The following is a 12320-nucleotide window of genomic DNA, read 5'->3' as shown; positions in this document are numbered from 1 at the left end:
GTCCAGGTGTGCAGGGTGGGGCTCTAGGGGGATCCAGGTGGATCCAGGTGTGCAGGGTTGGGGTTTAGGGAGGTCCAGGTGGATCCAGGTGTGCAGGGCTGGGCTCCAGGTGGATCCAGATGTGCAGGGTGGGGTCCAGGTGGATCCAGGTGTGCAGGGTGGGGCTGTGGCAGTGTCCAGGTGTGCAGGGTGGGGTCCAGGTGGATCCAGGTGTGCAGGGCTGGGCTCCAGGGGGATCCAGGTGGATCCAGGTGTGCAGGGTGGGCTCCAGGTGGATCCAGATGTGCAGGGCTGGGCTCTGTGTCCCGGAGAAGCCCTGAGCTGGGGGCTGAGCAGGGCAGGGTTTGCTCAGGGAACTTCTTGGAGGCTTTTGGAGCAGCTTTGGGACCATCCTGGAAGCCCTTGGAGCAGCTCTGGCATCATCCAGCACCTCTGGAGCAGCTCTGGACTTGTCCCACCACCTTTGGGTCATCTTTGGCATCATCCAGGACCCCTTAGAGAGGAATTGGGATCCTCCAGGACCCCTTGGAGCAACTTTGGGATCCTCCAGGACCCCTTGGAGCAACTTTGGGATCATCCTAGAGGAGCTCTGGGATCATCCAGGACCTCTGGAGCAGCTTTGGGATCATCCTGGAGCAGCTTTGGGATCATCCAGGACCTCCTGGAACAGTTTTGGGATCGTCCTGGCTCAACTTTGGGATCATCCTGGACCCTTTGGATCATCTCTGGGATCATCCTAGAGGAGCTTTGGGATCATCCAGGACCTTTAGGGTCATCCAGGACCCCTTGGATCAACTTTGGGATCATCCAGGACCCCTTGGATCACTTTTGGGATCATCCAGGATCATCTTTGGGATCATCCAGGATCTCTTGGATCATCTTTGGGATCATCCTGGATCATCTTTGGGATCATCCAGGATCTCTTGGATCATCTTTGGGATCATCCTGGAGCAGCTTTGGGACCATCCAGGACCTTTGGGATCGTCCAGGATCTCGTGGATCAACTTTGGGATCATCCAGGACCTTTGGGATTGTCCTGGAGCAGCTTTGGGATCATCCAGGACCTCTGGGATCATCCAGGACCTTTGGGATCACCTTTGGGATAATCCTGGAGCCCTTGGATCATCTTTGGGATCATCCTAGAGCAGCTTTGGGACCATCCAGGACCTTTGGGATCATCTTTGGGATCATCCTGGAGGAGCTTTGGGATCATCCAGGATCTTTGGGATCATCCAGGACCCCCTGGATCACCTTTGGGATCACCCTGGAACCCTTGGATCACCTTTGGGATCATCCTGGAGGAGCTTTGGGATCATCCTGGGCCTTTGGGATCATCCTGGAGGAGCTTTGGGATAATCCAGGACCTCCTGGAACAGTTTTGGGATCGTCCTGGAGGAGCTTTGGGATCATCCAGGACCCCTTGGATCAACTTTGGGATCATCCTAGAGGAGCTTTGGGATCATCCAGGACCTTTAGGATCATCCTGGACCCCCTGGAGCAGCTTTGGGATCACCCTGGAACCCTTGGATCACTTTTGGGATCATCCTGGAGGAGCTTTGGGATCATCCAGGATCTCTTGGATCATCTTTGGGATCATCCTGGAGCAGCTTTGGGACCATCCAGGACCTTTGGGATCATCCAGGATCTCTTGGATCAACTTTGGGATCATCCAGGACCTTTGGGATCATCCTAGAGCAGCTTTGGGATCATCCAGGACCCCTTGGATCAACTTTTGGATCATCCTGGAGCCCTTGGATCGTCTTTGGGATCATCCTAGAGCAGCTTTGGGATCATCCAGGACCTTTGGGATCATCCAGGACCTTTAGGATCATCCTGGACCCCTTGGAGCAGCTTTGGGATCACCCTGGAACCCTTGGATCACCTTTGGGATCATCCAGGACCTTTGGGATCAATTTTGGGATCGTCCTGGAGAAGTTTTGGGATCATCCAGGGCCTTTGGGATCATCCAGGATCTTTGGGATCAACTTTGGGATCATCCAGGACCTTTGGGATCATCCAGGACCTTTGGGATCACCTTTGGGATAATCCAGGAGCCCTTGGATCATCTTTGGGATCATCCTAGAGCAGCTTTGGGATCATCCAGGACCCCTTGGATCAACTTTTGGATCATCCTGGAGCCCTTGGATCGTCTTTGGGATCATCCTAGAGGAGCTTTGGGACCATCCAGGACCTTTGGGATCATCTTTGGGATCATCCTGGAGCAGCTTTGGGATCATCCAGGACCTTTGGGATCATCCAGGATCTCTTGGATCAACTTTGGGATCATCCAGGACCTTTGGGATTGTCCTGGAGCAGCTTTGGGATCATCCAGGACCTCTGGGATCATCCAGGACCTTTGGGATCACCTTTGGGATAATCCTGGAGCCCTTGGATCATCTTTGGGATCATCCTAGAGCAGCTTTGGGATCATCCAGGACCTTTGGGATCATCTTTGGGATCATCCTAGAGCAGCTTTGGGATCATCCAGGACCTCTGGGATCATCCAGGACCTCTGGGATCACCTTTGGGATCATCCAGGACCCCTTGGATCAACTTTTGGATCATCCTGGAGCCCTTGGATCATCTTTGGGATCATCCTAGAGCAGCTTTGGGACCATCCAGGACCTTTAGGATCATCCAGGACCTCTTGGATCAACTTTGGGATCATCCTGGAGCCCTTGGATCATCTCTGGGATCATCCTGGAGGAGCTTTGGGCTCATCCCGACCCCAGCCCCGAATTCCCTGAGGATCCCAAATCCTGGATCCCCAAAATGCCCTCGGTGCAGGAATTTGGGATGCCTGGAACAGCCCAGGAGGGGCTCCCGAGGGGATTTACTTGGGGCAAAAAAAGCCAATTTTGGGCAAAAAAAGCGCCAAATTTGGGCCAAAAAAATTCCAATTTTGAGCAAAAAAACCCCAATTTTGGGCAAAAAAACCCCCCCAATTTTGGGCAAAAAAGGCCAATTTTGGGCAAAAAAAATTTCCAATTTTGGGCCAAAAAAATCCAATTTTGGGCAAAAAAATTCCAATTTTGGGCAAAAAAATTTTCCAATTTTGGGCAAAAAAAGCGCGCCAATTTTGGGCAAAAAAAGCCAATTTTGGGCTAAACGAGCTCGTTAAGGATTCACAGGAGCTTCCCAAAAATTCTTTGGGATCGCATTTGGGGCTTTCATCTTCCTGTTCTGGAAAAACTGAGGGAAAAAGGTGGAAAAAAACTGCAGGAAAATTAAAAAAAAACCAGGAAAAAATTCCAAGAAAGCTCCAGGACCTTGGGAATTCAAGGCTGACCTGGAGGAGGAGGAGGAGGAGGAGGAAGAGAATTCGGTGTCACCCTCTGGGAAAAACGCCCTGGAATGTGTGGGATGGCCTGGAGGAAGAGGAGGAGGAGGAGGAGAAAATTCGGGAGGGGAAAAAAAAAAGGAAAAAACCCCAAAAAACCCAAAAAACCCAGCAGGAATTTGGAGCCGTTCCCGTGGGTTTATCCTGGGGGAAAAAAATGGAATTTTAGGGGGAAAAAATTCCATAAATCCACGAAAATCCAGGTTGGATTTGGGGTTTTTTTTTTGGGATAAAGGAGGGAAAACCACGCGGGTTTTGGGTGTGGGAGGTTCCAGGTGGGAACGAGCTGGGAAAAAGGGGAAAATCGGGAAAATTGATGGAAAATTGATGGAAAATCGCTGGAAAATCGGGAAAATCGGCAGCTGGGGCAGCGTGGGGGATCCCATTCCCCGGCCACAATTCCTGCAAGGAATTAAAAAATCAAAATCCCCAAAATCCCAAATTTTTGGAGCCACCCAGTGCTGGAATTTGCACCTTTTTTTTTTTTTTTTTTCGTTTTTTTCCCTTTTTTTTTTGCTCGGGAAGAGGCGGGAATTGCCCGTTTTGCATTTAAATGGCCCCAAATTTGCTCCGCCTTTTTTTGGGTTTTTTTGTCCTTTTTTTTGGGATGGGTGGGGAGGGAGTTGGAATCGCTGGGAAATTCGGGTGAGCCGGGGAAAAGGGGAAAAAAGGGGAAAAAAAGGGAAAAAAGGGGGAAAAATGGGGGGAAAATGGGGAAAAAAGGGGGGGGAAATGGGGGGAAAAGGGGAAAAAAGGGAAACAAGGGAAAAAGGAAAAAAATGGGGAAAAAAGGGAAAAAATGGGAAAAAAGGGGAAAAGGGGGAAAAAATGGGAAAAAAGGGAAAAAATGTCTGAGGGGATTTGGGATCCCTGAATTTGGGGTCCTGGGAGATTTGGGATTCCTGAATTTGGGATCCTGGGGGACCTGGGAGATTTGGGATTCCTGAATTTGGGATCCTGGGGGATTTTGGATTCATTCCAGATTTAGGATTTATTCCAGGTTTGGGATTTGTTCCAGGTTTGGGATTTGGGATTTTGTTCCAGGTTTGGGATTTTCTCCAGGTTTGGGATTTGGGATTTGCTCTGGATTTGGGATTTGCTCTGGGTTTGGGATTTGCTCTGGGTTTAGGATTTGTTCCAGGTTTGGGATTTCCTCTGGATTTGGAATTTGTTCCAGGTTTGGGATTTGGGATTTGTTCCGGGTTTGGGATTTGGGATTTGTTCTGGGTTTGGGATTTGCTCTGAGTTTGGGATTTAGGATTTTCTCAGGATTTGGGATTTGCTCCGGATTTGGGATTTGTTCCAGGTTTCGGATTTGGGATTTATTCCAGGTTTGGGATTTATTCCAGGTTTGGGATTTGCTCCAAGTTTGGGATTTGCTCTGGATTTGGGATTTGCTCTGGATTTGGGATTTGTTCCAGGTTTGGGATTTGGGATTTTGCTCCAGGTTTGGGATTTGTTCCAGGTTTGGGATTTGCTCTGGATTTAGGGTTTGCTCTGGGTTTGGGATCTGTTCTGGATTTGGAATTTTCTCCAGGTTTGGGATTTGCTCTGAGTTTGGGATTTGCGATTTGCTCCAGGTTTGGGATTTGTTCCGGGTTTGGGATTTGGGATTTTGTTCCAGATTTGGGATTTGCTCTGAGTTTGGGATTTAGGATTTTGTCAGGATTTGGGATTTGCTCCGGATTTGGGATTTGTTCCAGGTTCCGAATTTGGGATTTATTCCAGGTTTGGGATTTGCTCCAAGTTTGGGATTTGTTCTGGATTTGGGATTTGTTCCAGGTTTGGCATTTGGGATTCTGCTCCAGGTTTGGGATTTATTCCAGGTTTGGGATTTGCTCCAAGCTTGGGATTTGCTCTGGGTTTGGGATTTGCTCCAGATTTGGGATTTTCTCCTGTGTTTCTCTTGTGTTTCTCTTGTGTTTCTCTTTTGTTGAGTTTTGGTCACTTTTGATGCCCCAACCCTTCCCCTTTCCTCATTTTGTGCCCATTTTCCCTCAGTGACGAGGACAGGTGACATTTGTTGAGTTTTGGTGACATTTGTTGAGTTGTGGTGACATTTGTTGAGTTTTGGTGACATTTGTTGACTTTTGATGCCCCAAACCCTTTTCCTTTGCTCATTTTGTGCCTGATTTCCCTCAGTGACAAGGACAGGTGACATCTGTTAACTTTTGGTGACATCTGTTGAGTTTTTGTCACTTTTGGTCACTTTTGATGCCCCCAATTCCTTTTCCTTTCCTCATTTTGTGCCCATTTTCCCTCAGTGACAAGGACAGGTGACATTTGTTGAGTTTTGGTGACTTTCAATGCCCCAACCCCTTTTCCTGTGCTCATTTTCTCCCCGTTTCCCCGCAGTGACGAGGACAGGTGACATTTGTTGAGTTTTGGTGACATTTGTTGAGTTTTGATGCCCCCAACTCTTCCCCTTTCCTCATTTTGTGCCCGTTTTCCCTGAGGGAGGAGGACAGGTGACATTTGGTCACTTCTGGTCACTTTTGGTCACTTTTGATGCCCCAACCCTTCCCCTTTCCTCATTTTGTTCCCATTTTCCCTCAGTGACGAGGACAGGTGACATTTGTTGAGTTTTGTTGAGTTGTGGTGACATTTGGTGACTTTTGGTGCCCCAACCCCTTTTCCTGTGCTCATTTTCTCCCCGTTTCCCCGCAGTGACGAGGACAGGTGACATTTGTTGAGTTTTGTTGAGTTTTGTTGACTTCTGATGCCCCAAACCCTTCCCCGTTCCTCATTTTGTTCCCACTTTCCCTCAGTGACGAGGACAGGTGACATTTGTTAATTTTTGGTGACATTTGTTGAGTTTTGGTGACATTTGTTGAGTTTTGGTGACATTTGTTGACTTTCGATGCCCCAACCCCTTTTCCTGTGCTCATTTTCTCCCCGTTTCCCCGCAGTGACGAGGACAGGTGACATTTGTTGATTTTTGTTGAGTTTTGGTGACATTTGGTCACTTTTGATGCCCCAAACTCTTCCCCTTTGCTCATTTTGTGCCCGTTTTCCCTCTGTGACGAGGACAGGTGACATTTGGTGACTTTTGGTGACATTTGGTCACTTTTGATGCCCCCAAATCCTTTTCCTTTCCTCATTTTGTTCCCATTTTCCCTCAGTGACGAGGACAGGTGACATTTGTTGAGTTTTGGTGACATTTGTTGAGTTTTGGTGACATTTGTTGACTTTCGATGCCCCAACCCCTTTTCCTGTGCTCATTTTCTCCCCGTTTCCCTGCAGTGATGAGGACAGGTGACATTTGTTAATTTTTGGTGACATTTGTTGAGTTTTGTTGAGTTTTGTTGAGTTGTGGTGACATTTGTTGAGTTTTGTTGAGTTTTGTTGACTTTCCATGCCCCAACCCCTTTTCCTGTGCTCACTTTCCCCCTGTTTCCCCACAGTGATGAGGACAGGTGACATTTGTTAATTTTTGGTGACATTTGTTGAGTTTTGGTGACATTTGGTGACTTTTGATGCCCCCAACCCTTTTCCTGTGCTCATTTTCTCCCCGTTTCCCCGCAGTGATGAGGACAGGTGACATCTGTTAATTTTTGGTGACATCTGTTAATTTTTGGTGACATTTGTTGAGTTTTGTTGAGTTTTGTTGAGTTTTGGTGACATTTGTTGAGTTTTGTTGAGTTTTGTTGACTTTCCATGCCCCAACCCCTTTTCCTGTGCTCATTTTCTCCCCGTTTCCCCGCAGTGACGAGGACAGGTGACATTTGTTGAGTTGTGGTGACATTCATTGAGTTTTGTTGACATTTGTTGACTTTCAATGCCCCAACCCCTTTCCCTGTGCTCATTTCCCCCGTTTCCCCGCAGGCTCTGCCGGCAGTCCCCGCCGTGCCGCCGCCGCCGTCTCGTGCTGCGCGCGGCGCCGCCGCGGCCCCGGCGCGGGATGGCCGAGCGCGTGCCGCCCTTCCCCGCAGACGGAGGCAGAGCCCTCCTGATGCCCCCCGAGCCCAGCCCCGAGCCCGGATTCCTCCTCCAGGACCCCAAAACCGGCACCCGACTGGAGGAGGACGCCTTCTACGGCACCGAGGAGGAGCCGGCGGCCGCGGGGCCCCAGCCCGGGGAGGAACCCTCGGATTTCTTCTCCTCCTCCTCCTCCTCCTCCTCCTCGCTGGCCCGGCACGAGCCCGACGTGGCCATGGAAGCGCACGACGAGGCCGGTGAGCACCATGGGGTGGGGATTGGGGGCGTCTGGTGGGCGCACTGGCACCGGGGGGGTTGGGGGGTTGGCGCTCTTGGGGACGGCGTTGGTTGGGTTGTTGGTGATGTTGGTGATAGCGTTGGTGGTGTTGGTGATGTTGGTGATGTTGGTGATAGCATTGGTGGTGTTGGTTGTGGTGTTGGTGATGTTGGTTGCGTTGGTGGTGTTGGTTGTGTTGGTGATGTTGGTTGCGTTGTTGGTGATGTTGGTTGTGTTAGTGACGTTGATGATGTTGGTTGTGTTGTTGGTGATGTTGGCTGTGTTGAGATGTTGGTTGTGTTGGTTGTGGTGTTGGTGATAGTGTTGGTTGTGTTGGTGATGCTGGTTGCATTGGTGATAGTGTTGGTTGTGTTGGTGGTGTTGGTTGTGGTGGTTGTGGTGGTGATAGTGTTGGTTGTGTTGATAGTGTTGGTTGTGTTGGTGGTGTTGGTTGTGTTGATGATGCTTGTGTTGGTTGTTTTGGTGATTGTGTTGGTTGTGGTGGTGATGTTGGTTGTGTTGTTGGTGATGTTGGTTTTGGTGGTGTTGTTGGTGATGTTGGTTGTGTTGGTGGTGTTGGTTGTGTTGTTGGTGATGTTGGGTGTTGGTGACGGTTGTGTTGGTGATAGTGTTGGTTGTGTTGTTGGTGATGTTGGGTGTTGGTGACGGTTGTGTTGGTGATAGTGTTGGTTGTGTTGTTGGTGATGTTGGTGATGTTGGTTGTGTTGGTGATGGTGTTGGTTGTGTTGTTGGTGATGTTGGTGATGTTTGTGACGTTGGTCATGTTGGTGATAGTGTTGGTTGTGTTGTTGGTGATGTTGGTGATGTTGGTGATGTTGGTTGTGTTGGTGATAGTGTTGGTTGTGTTGTTGGTGATTTTGGTGTTGTTGGTTGTGTTGATGATAGTGTTGGTTGTGTTGTTGGTCTCTTGGTGTTGGTTCTTCTGGTGCTGTTTGTCTTGGTGTTGATCTCTTGAAGATGGTGTTGGGTCTCAGTGTTGGCTCTCTTGGTGATGATGGTGTTGGCTCTCTCGGTTTTGGTTCTCCTGGTGGTGCTGTTGGTTGTCTTGATGATGATGATGATGATGATGATGATGATGATGATGATGATGATGATGATGATGATGATGATGGTTCTCCTGGTGCTGGTGTTGGTTGTCTTGGTGATGAGGATGTTGTTGGCTCTCTTGGAGATGGTGTTGGTTCTCTTGGTGATTATGGTTCTCCTGGCGATGATGTTGGTTGTGTTGGTGGTGATGTTGGTTGTTTTGGAGATGGTGTTGGTTCTCTTGGTGTTGGTTCTCCTGGAGATGTTGTTGGTTCTCTTGGTGATGATGATGTTGGCTCTCTCTTGGTGTTGGTTCTCCTGGTGATGGTGTTGGTTCTCCTGGTGTTGGTTCTCCTGGTGATGTTGTTGGTTCTCCTGGTGTTGGTTGTCTTGGAGATGGTGTTGGTTCTCCTGGTGTTGGTTCTCCTGGTGATGGTGTTGGCTCTCCTGGTGTTGGTTCTCCTGGTGTCATTCTCCTGGTGTTGGTTCTCCTGGTGATGTTGTTGGTTCTCCTGGTGTTGGTTCTCCTGGTGTTGGTTCTCCTGGTGTTGGTTCTCCTGGTGTTGGTTGTCCTGGTGATGGTGTTGGCTCTCCTGGTGTTGGCTCTCCTGGTGTCATTCTCCTGGTGTTGATTCTCCTGGTGATGGTGTTGGTTCTCCTGGTGTTGGTTCTCCTGGTGTTGGTTCTCCTGGTGATGGTGTTGGTTCTCCTGATGTTGGTTCTCCTGGTGATGGTGTTGGTTCTCTCTTCGCTTTGGTTCTCTTGGTGGTGGTGTTGGCTCTCTTGGAGATGGTGTTGGTTCTCTTGGTGTTGGTTCTCTTGGCGATGATGATGGTTTGTCCTCTTGGTGACATTGTTGGGGGAGTCTTGGGAGAGTTTGGGGGGTTTTGGAGGAGTTTTGAGGGTTTGGGGCTGTCTGGGGTGGTTTCTGGGGAGTTTTGGGTGTTTTGGTGGAGTTTTGGGTGTTTTGGGGCTGACCTCCTCTCTTCTCTGGGATTTTTCCCGGGATTTCTCTCTGGGATTCCTTTGCTCCATCCTCCCCCTCTCCTCCTTTTGGGGCCGATCTCGAGCAAATGAGGAGGGGGTGGCGCTGCCCTGTGGGGTCCCCTGGGTGTGTCCCTGTCCCTGTCCCCCTTATCTGGGCACCCTGGGTGTCCTCACCCCCCTTATCTCCCCTTATCTCCCCCTTATCTCCCCGACTCCTGTGGGGTTCTGTGGTCAGCGACCGTTGGGGCCGTGCTTGGGGTTGGGGTGGGGTTGGAGCTGGGTTTGGGGTCATGGGGGGGATTTGGGGTCATGGTGGGGGTTTGGAGCTGGGTTTGGGGTCATGGGGGGGATTTGGGGTCATGGTGGGGATTGGGGTTGTGGCTTGGGGTGCCTGGAGCTGGGTTTGGGGTCATGGGGGGGATTTGGGGTCATGGTGGGGGTTTGGAGCTGGGTTTGGGGTGCCTGGAGCTGGGTTTGGGGTCATGGGGGGGATTTGGGGTCATGGTGGGGGTTTGGAGCTGGGTTTGGGGTCATGGGGGGGATTTGGGGTCATGGTGGGGGTTTGGAGCTGGGTTTGGGGTCATGGGGGGGGATTTGGGGTCATGGGGGGGATTGGGGTTGTGGCTTGGGGTGCCTGGAGCTGGGTTTGGGGTCATGGGGGGGATTTGGGGTCATGGTGGGGGTTTGGAGCTGGGTTTGGGGTGCCTGGAGCTGGGTTTGGGGTCATGGGGGGGATTGGGGTTGTGGTTTGGGATGCCTGGAGCTGGGTTTGGGGTCATGGGGGGGATTTGGGGTCATGGTGGGGGTTTGGAGCTGGGTTTGGGGTCATGGGGGGGGATTTGAGTTGAGTTTGAGGTGCTTGGAGCTGGGTTTGGAGTCAGGGTGGTCAGAGCTGTGGTCGGGGTGTTTGGAGCCGTGTTTGGGGTGTTTGGAGCCATGTTTGGGGTCCATGGGGTGTTTGGAGCCGTGTTTGGGGTGTTTGGAGCCGTGTTTGGGGTCCATGGGGTGTTTGGAGCCGTGTTTGGGGTCCATGGGGTGTTTGGAGCCATGTTTGGGGTGGTTGGAGCCGTGTTTGGGGTCAGGGGTGTTTGGAGCCGTGTTTGGGGTCCATGGGGTGTTTGGAGCCGTGTTTGGGGTCAGGGGTGTTTGGAGCCATGTTTGGGGTCCATGGGGTGTTTGGAGCCGTGTTTGGGGTGTTTGGAGCCGTGTTTGGGGTCCATGGGGTGTTTGGAGCCATGTTTGGGGTGGTTGGAGCCGTGTTTGGGGTCAGGGGTGTTTGGAGCTGTGTTTGGGGTCCATGGGGTGTTTGGAGCCGTGTTTGGGGTCAGGGGTGTTTGGAGCCGTGTTTGGGGTGTTTGGAGCCGTGTTTGGGGTCCATGGGGTGTTTGGAGCCGTGTTTGGGGTCAGGGGTGTTTGGAGCCGTGTTTGGGGTCAGGGGTGTTTGGAGCCGTGTTTGGGGTGTTTGGAGCCGTGTTTGGGGTCCATGGGGTGTTTGGAGCCGTGTTTGGGGTCCATGGGGTGTTTGGAGCCGTGTTTGGGGTGTTTGGAGCCGTGTTTGGGGTCGGGGTTTCTCCAGTGCCTGACTTTGGTCAGGTTTTGGGATCAGCAGAGCCCTCCAGGTGCCCTCAAAATCCTGATTGAATTGGGAACCATCCCAGTGAGTTTGGGGGATCTTTTTGGGGTTTATTTGGGGTGAAATGGTGTCGCTCCTGTGGGGTGGCTCCTCCCACGGGGTTCTCCATTCCCAGCACTCAAACCTTGGCAGGATTTGGGATTTTGGGAATTTTGGCATCAGCAGAGCCCTCCAGGTGCCTCCAAAGCCCTGATTGAATTGGGAACCATCCCAGTGACCTTTGGGGTTTTTTGGGGTTTTTTTGGGGTTTTTCTGGGTTTTTTTGGGGTTTATTTGGGGTGAAATGGTGTCGCTCCTGTGGGGTGGCTCCTCCCACGGGGTTCTCCATTCCCAGAACTCAAACCTTGGCTGGGATTTTGGGATTTTGGGATTTTGGCATCAGCAGAGCCCTCCAGGTGCCTCCAAAATCCTGATTGAATTGGGAACCATCCCAGTGACCTTTGGGGTTTATTTGGGGTTTTTCTGGGGTTTTTTTGGGGTTTATTTGGGGTGAAATGGTGTCGTCCTTGTGGGGTGGCTCCTCCCACGGGGTTCTCCATTCCCAGAACTCAAACCTTGGCAGGATTTTGGGATTTTGGGATTTTGGCATCAGCAGAGCCCTCCAGGTGCCTCCAAGCCCTTCTGGATCCCATCCCAAGGGATCTTTGCCAACTTTTCGGGTTTTTTAAGGTTCCTTTGAACTCGATCCAGGAAAAACCCCGAGAGCAGCACCCAAGGACCCCAAACACATCCCAGACTCCCCGGGAAAACCCCAAAACATTTCCTGGGGGCGCCCTCGGGATCGGGGCTGGTTCCAGCTCTGGCCCCGTTCCCAGGAATTGCCCCTCATTAGGGTCAGTGCCAGGAAAAGAAATAATGGGATTGCAGGGCATGGGAAAAACCCAAACTGGGATGGGAAAAACCCCAAACTGGGACGGGAACAGCCCCAAACTGGGATGGGAACAGCCCCAAACTGGGGTGGGAACAGCCCCAAACTGGGATGGGAACAGCCCCAAACTGGGATGGGAACAGCCCCAAACTGGGATGGGAAAAACCCCAAACTGGGGTGGGAACAGCCCCAAACTGGGACGGGAACAGCCCCAAACTGGGACGGGAACAGCCCCAAACTGGGATGGGAA

The 12320-nt window shown here is 51.2% G+C and overlaps 1 protein-coding gene across 7 annotated transcripts in view; it reads left to right on the top strand.

The window, feature by feature from the left end:
• The window catches only part of WIZ (WIZ zinc finger), a 56919-nt gene that overhangs the window by 3058 nt on the left and 41541 nt on the right, over window positions 1-12320 (top strand). For all 7 annotated transcript variants that reach the window (XM_077192318.1, XM_077192315.1, XM_077192314.1 and 4 more), the window contains exon 2: window positions 7166-7515. In XM_077192318.1, coding sequence (XP_077048433.1) covers window positions 7166-7515 — 350 coding nt within the window. The remainder of the gene's footprint in view (window positions 1-7165; window positions 7516-12320) is intronic.

This window comes from Agelaius phoeniceus, chromosome 32, assembly GCF_051311805.1.
Source record: "Agelaius phoeniceus isolate bAgePho1 chromosome 32, bAgePho1.hap1, whole genome shotgun sequence".
Classification (NCBI taxonomy): domain Eukaryota; kingdom Metazoa; phylum Chordata; class Aves; order Passeriformes; family Icteridae; genus Agelaius; species Agelaius phoeniceus.
This window is presented reverse-complemented; position numbering and strand designations above follow the sequence as displayed.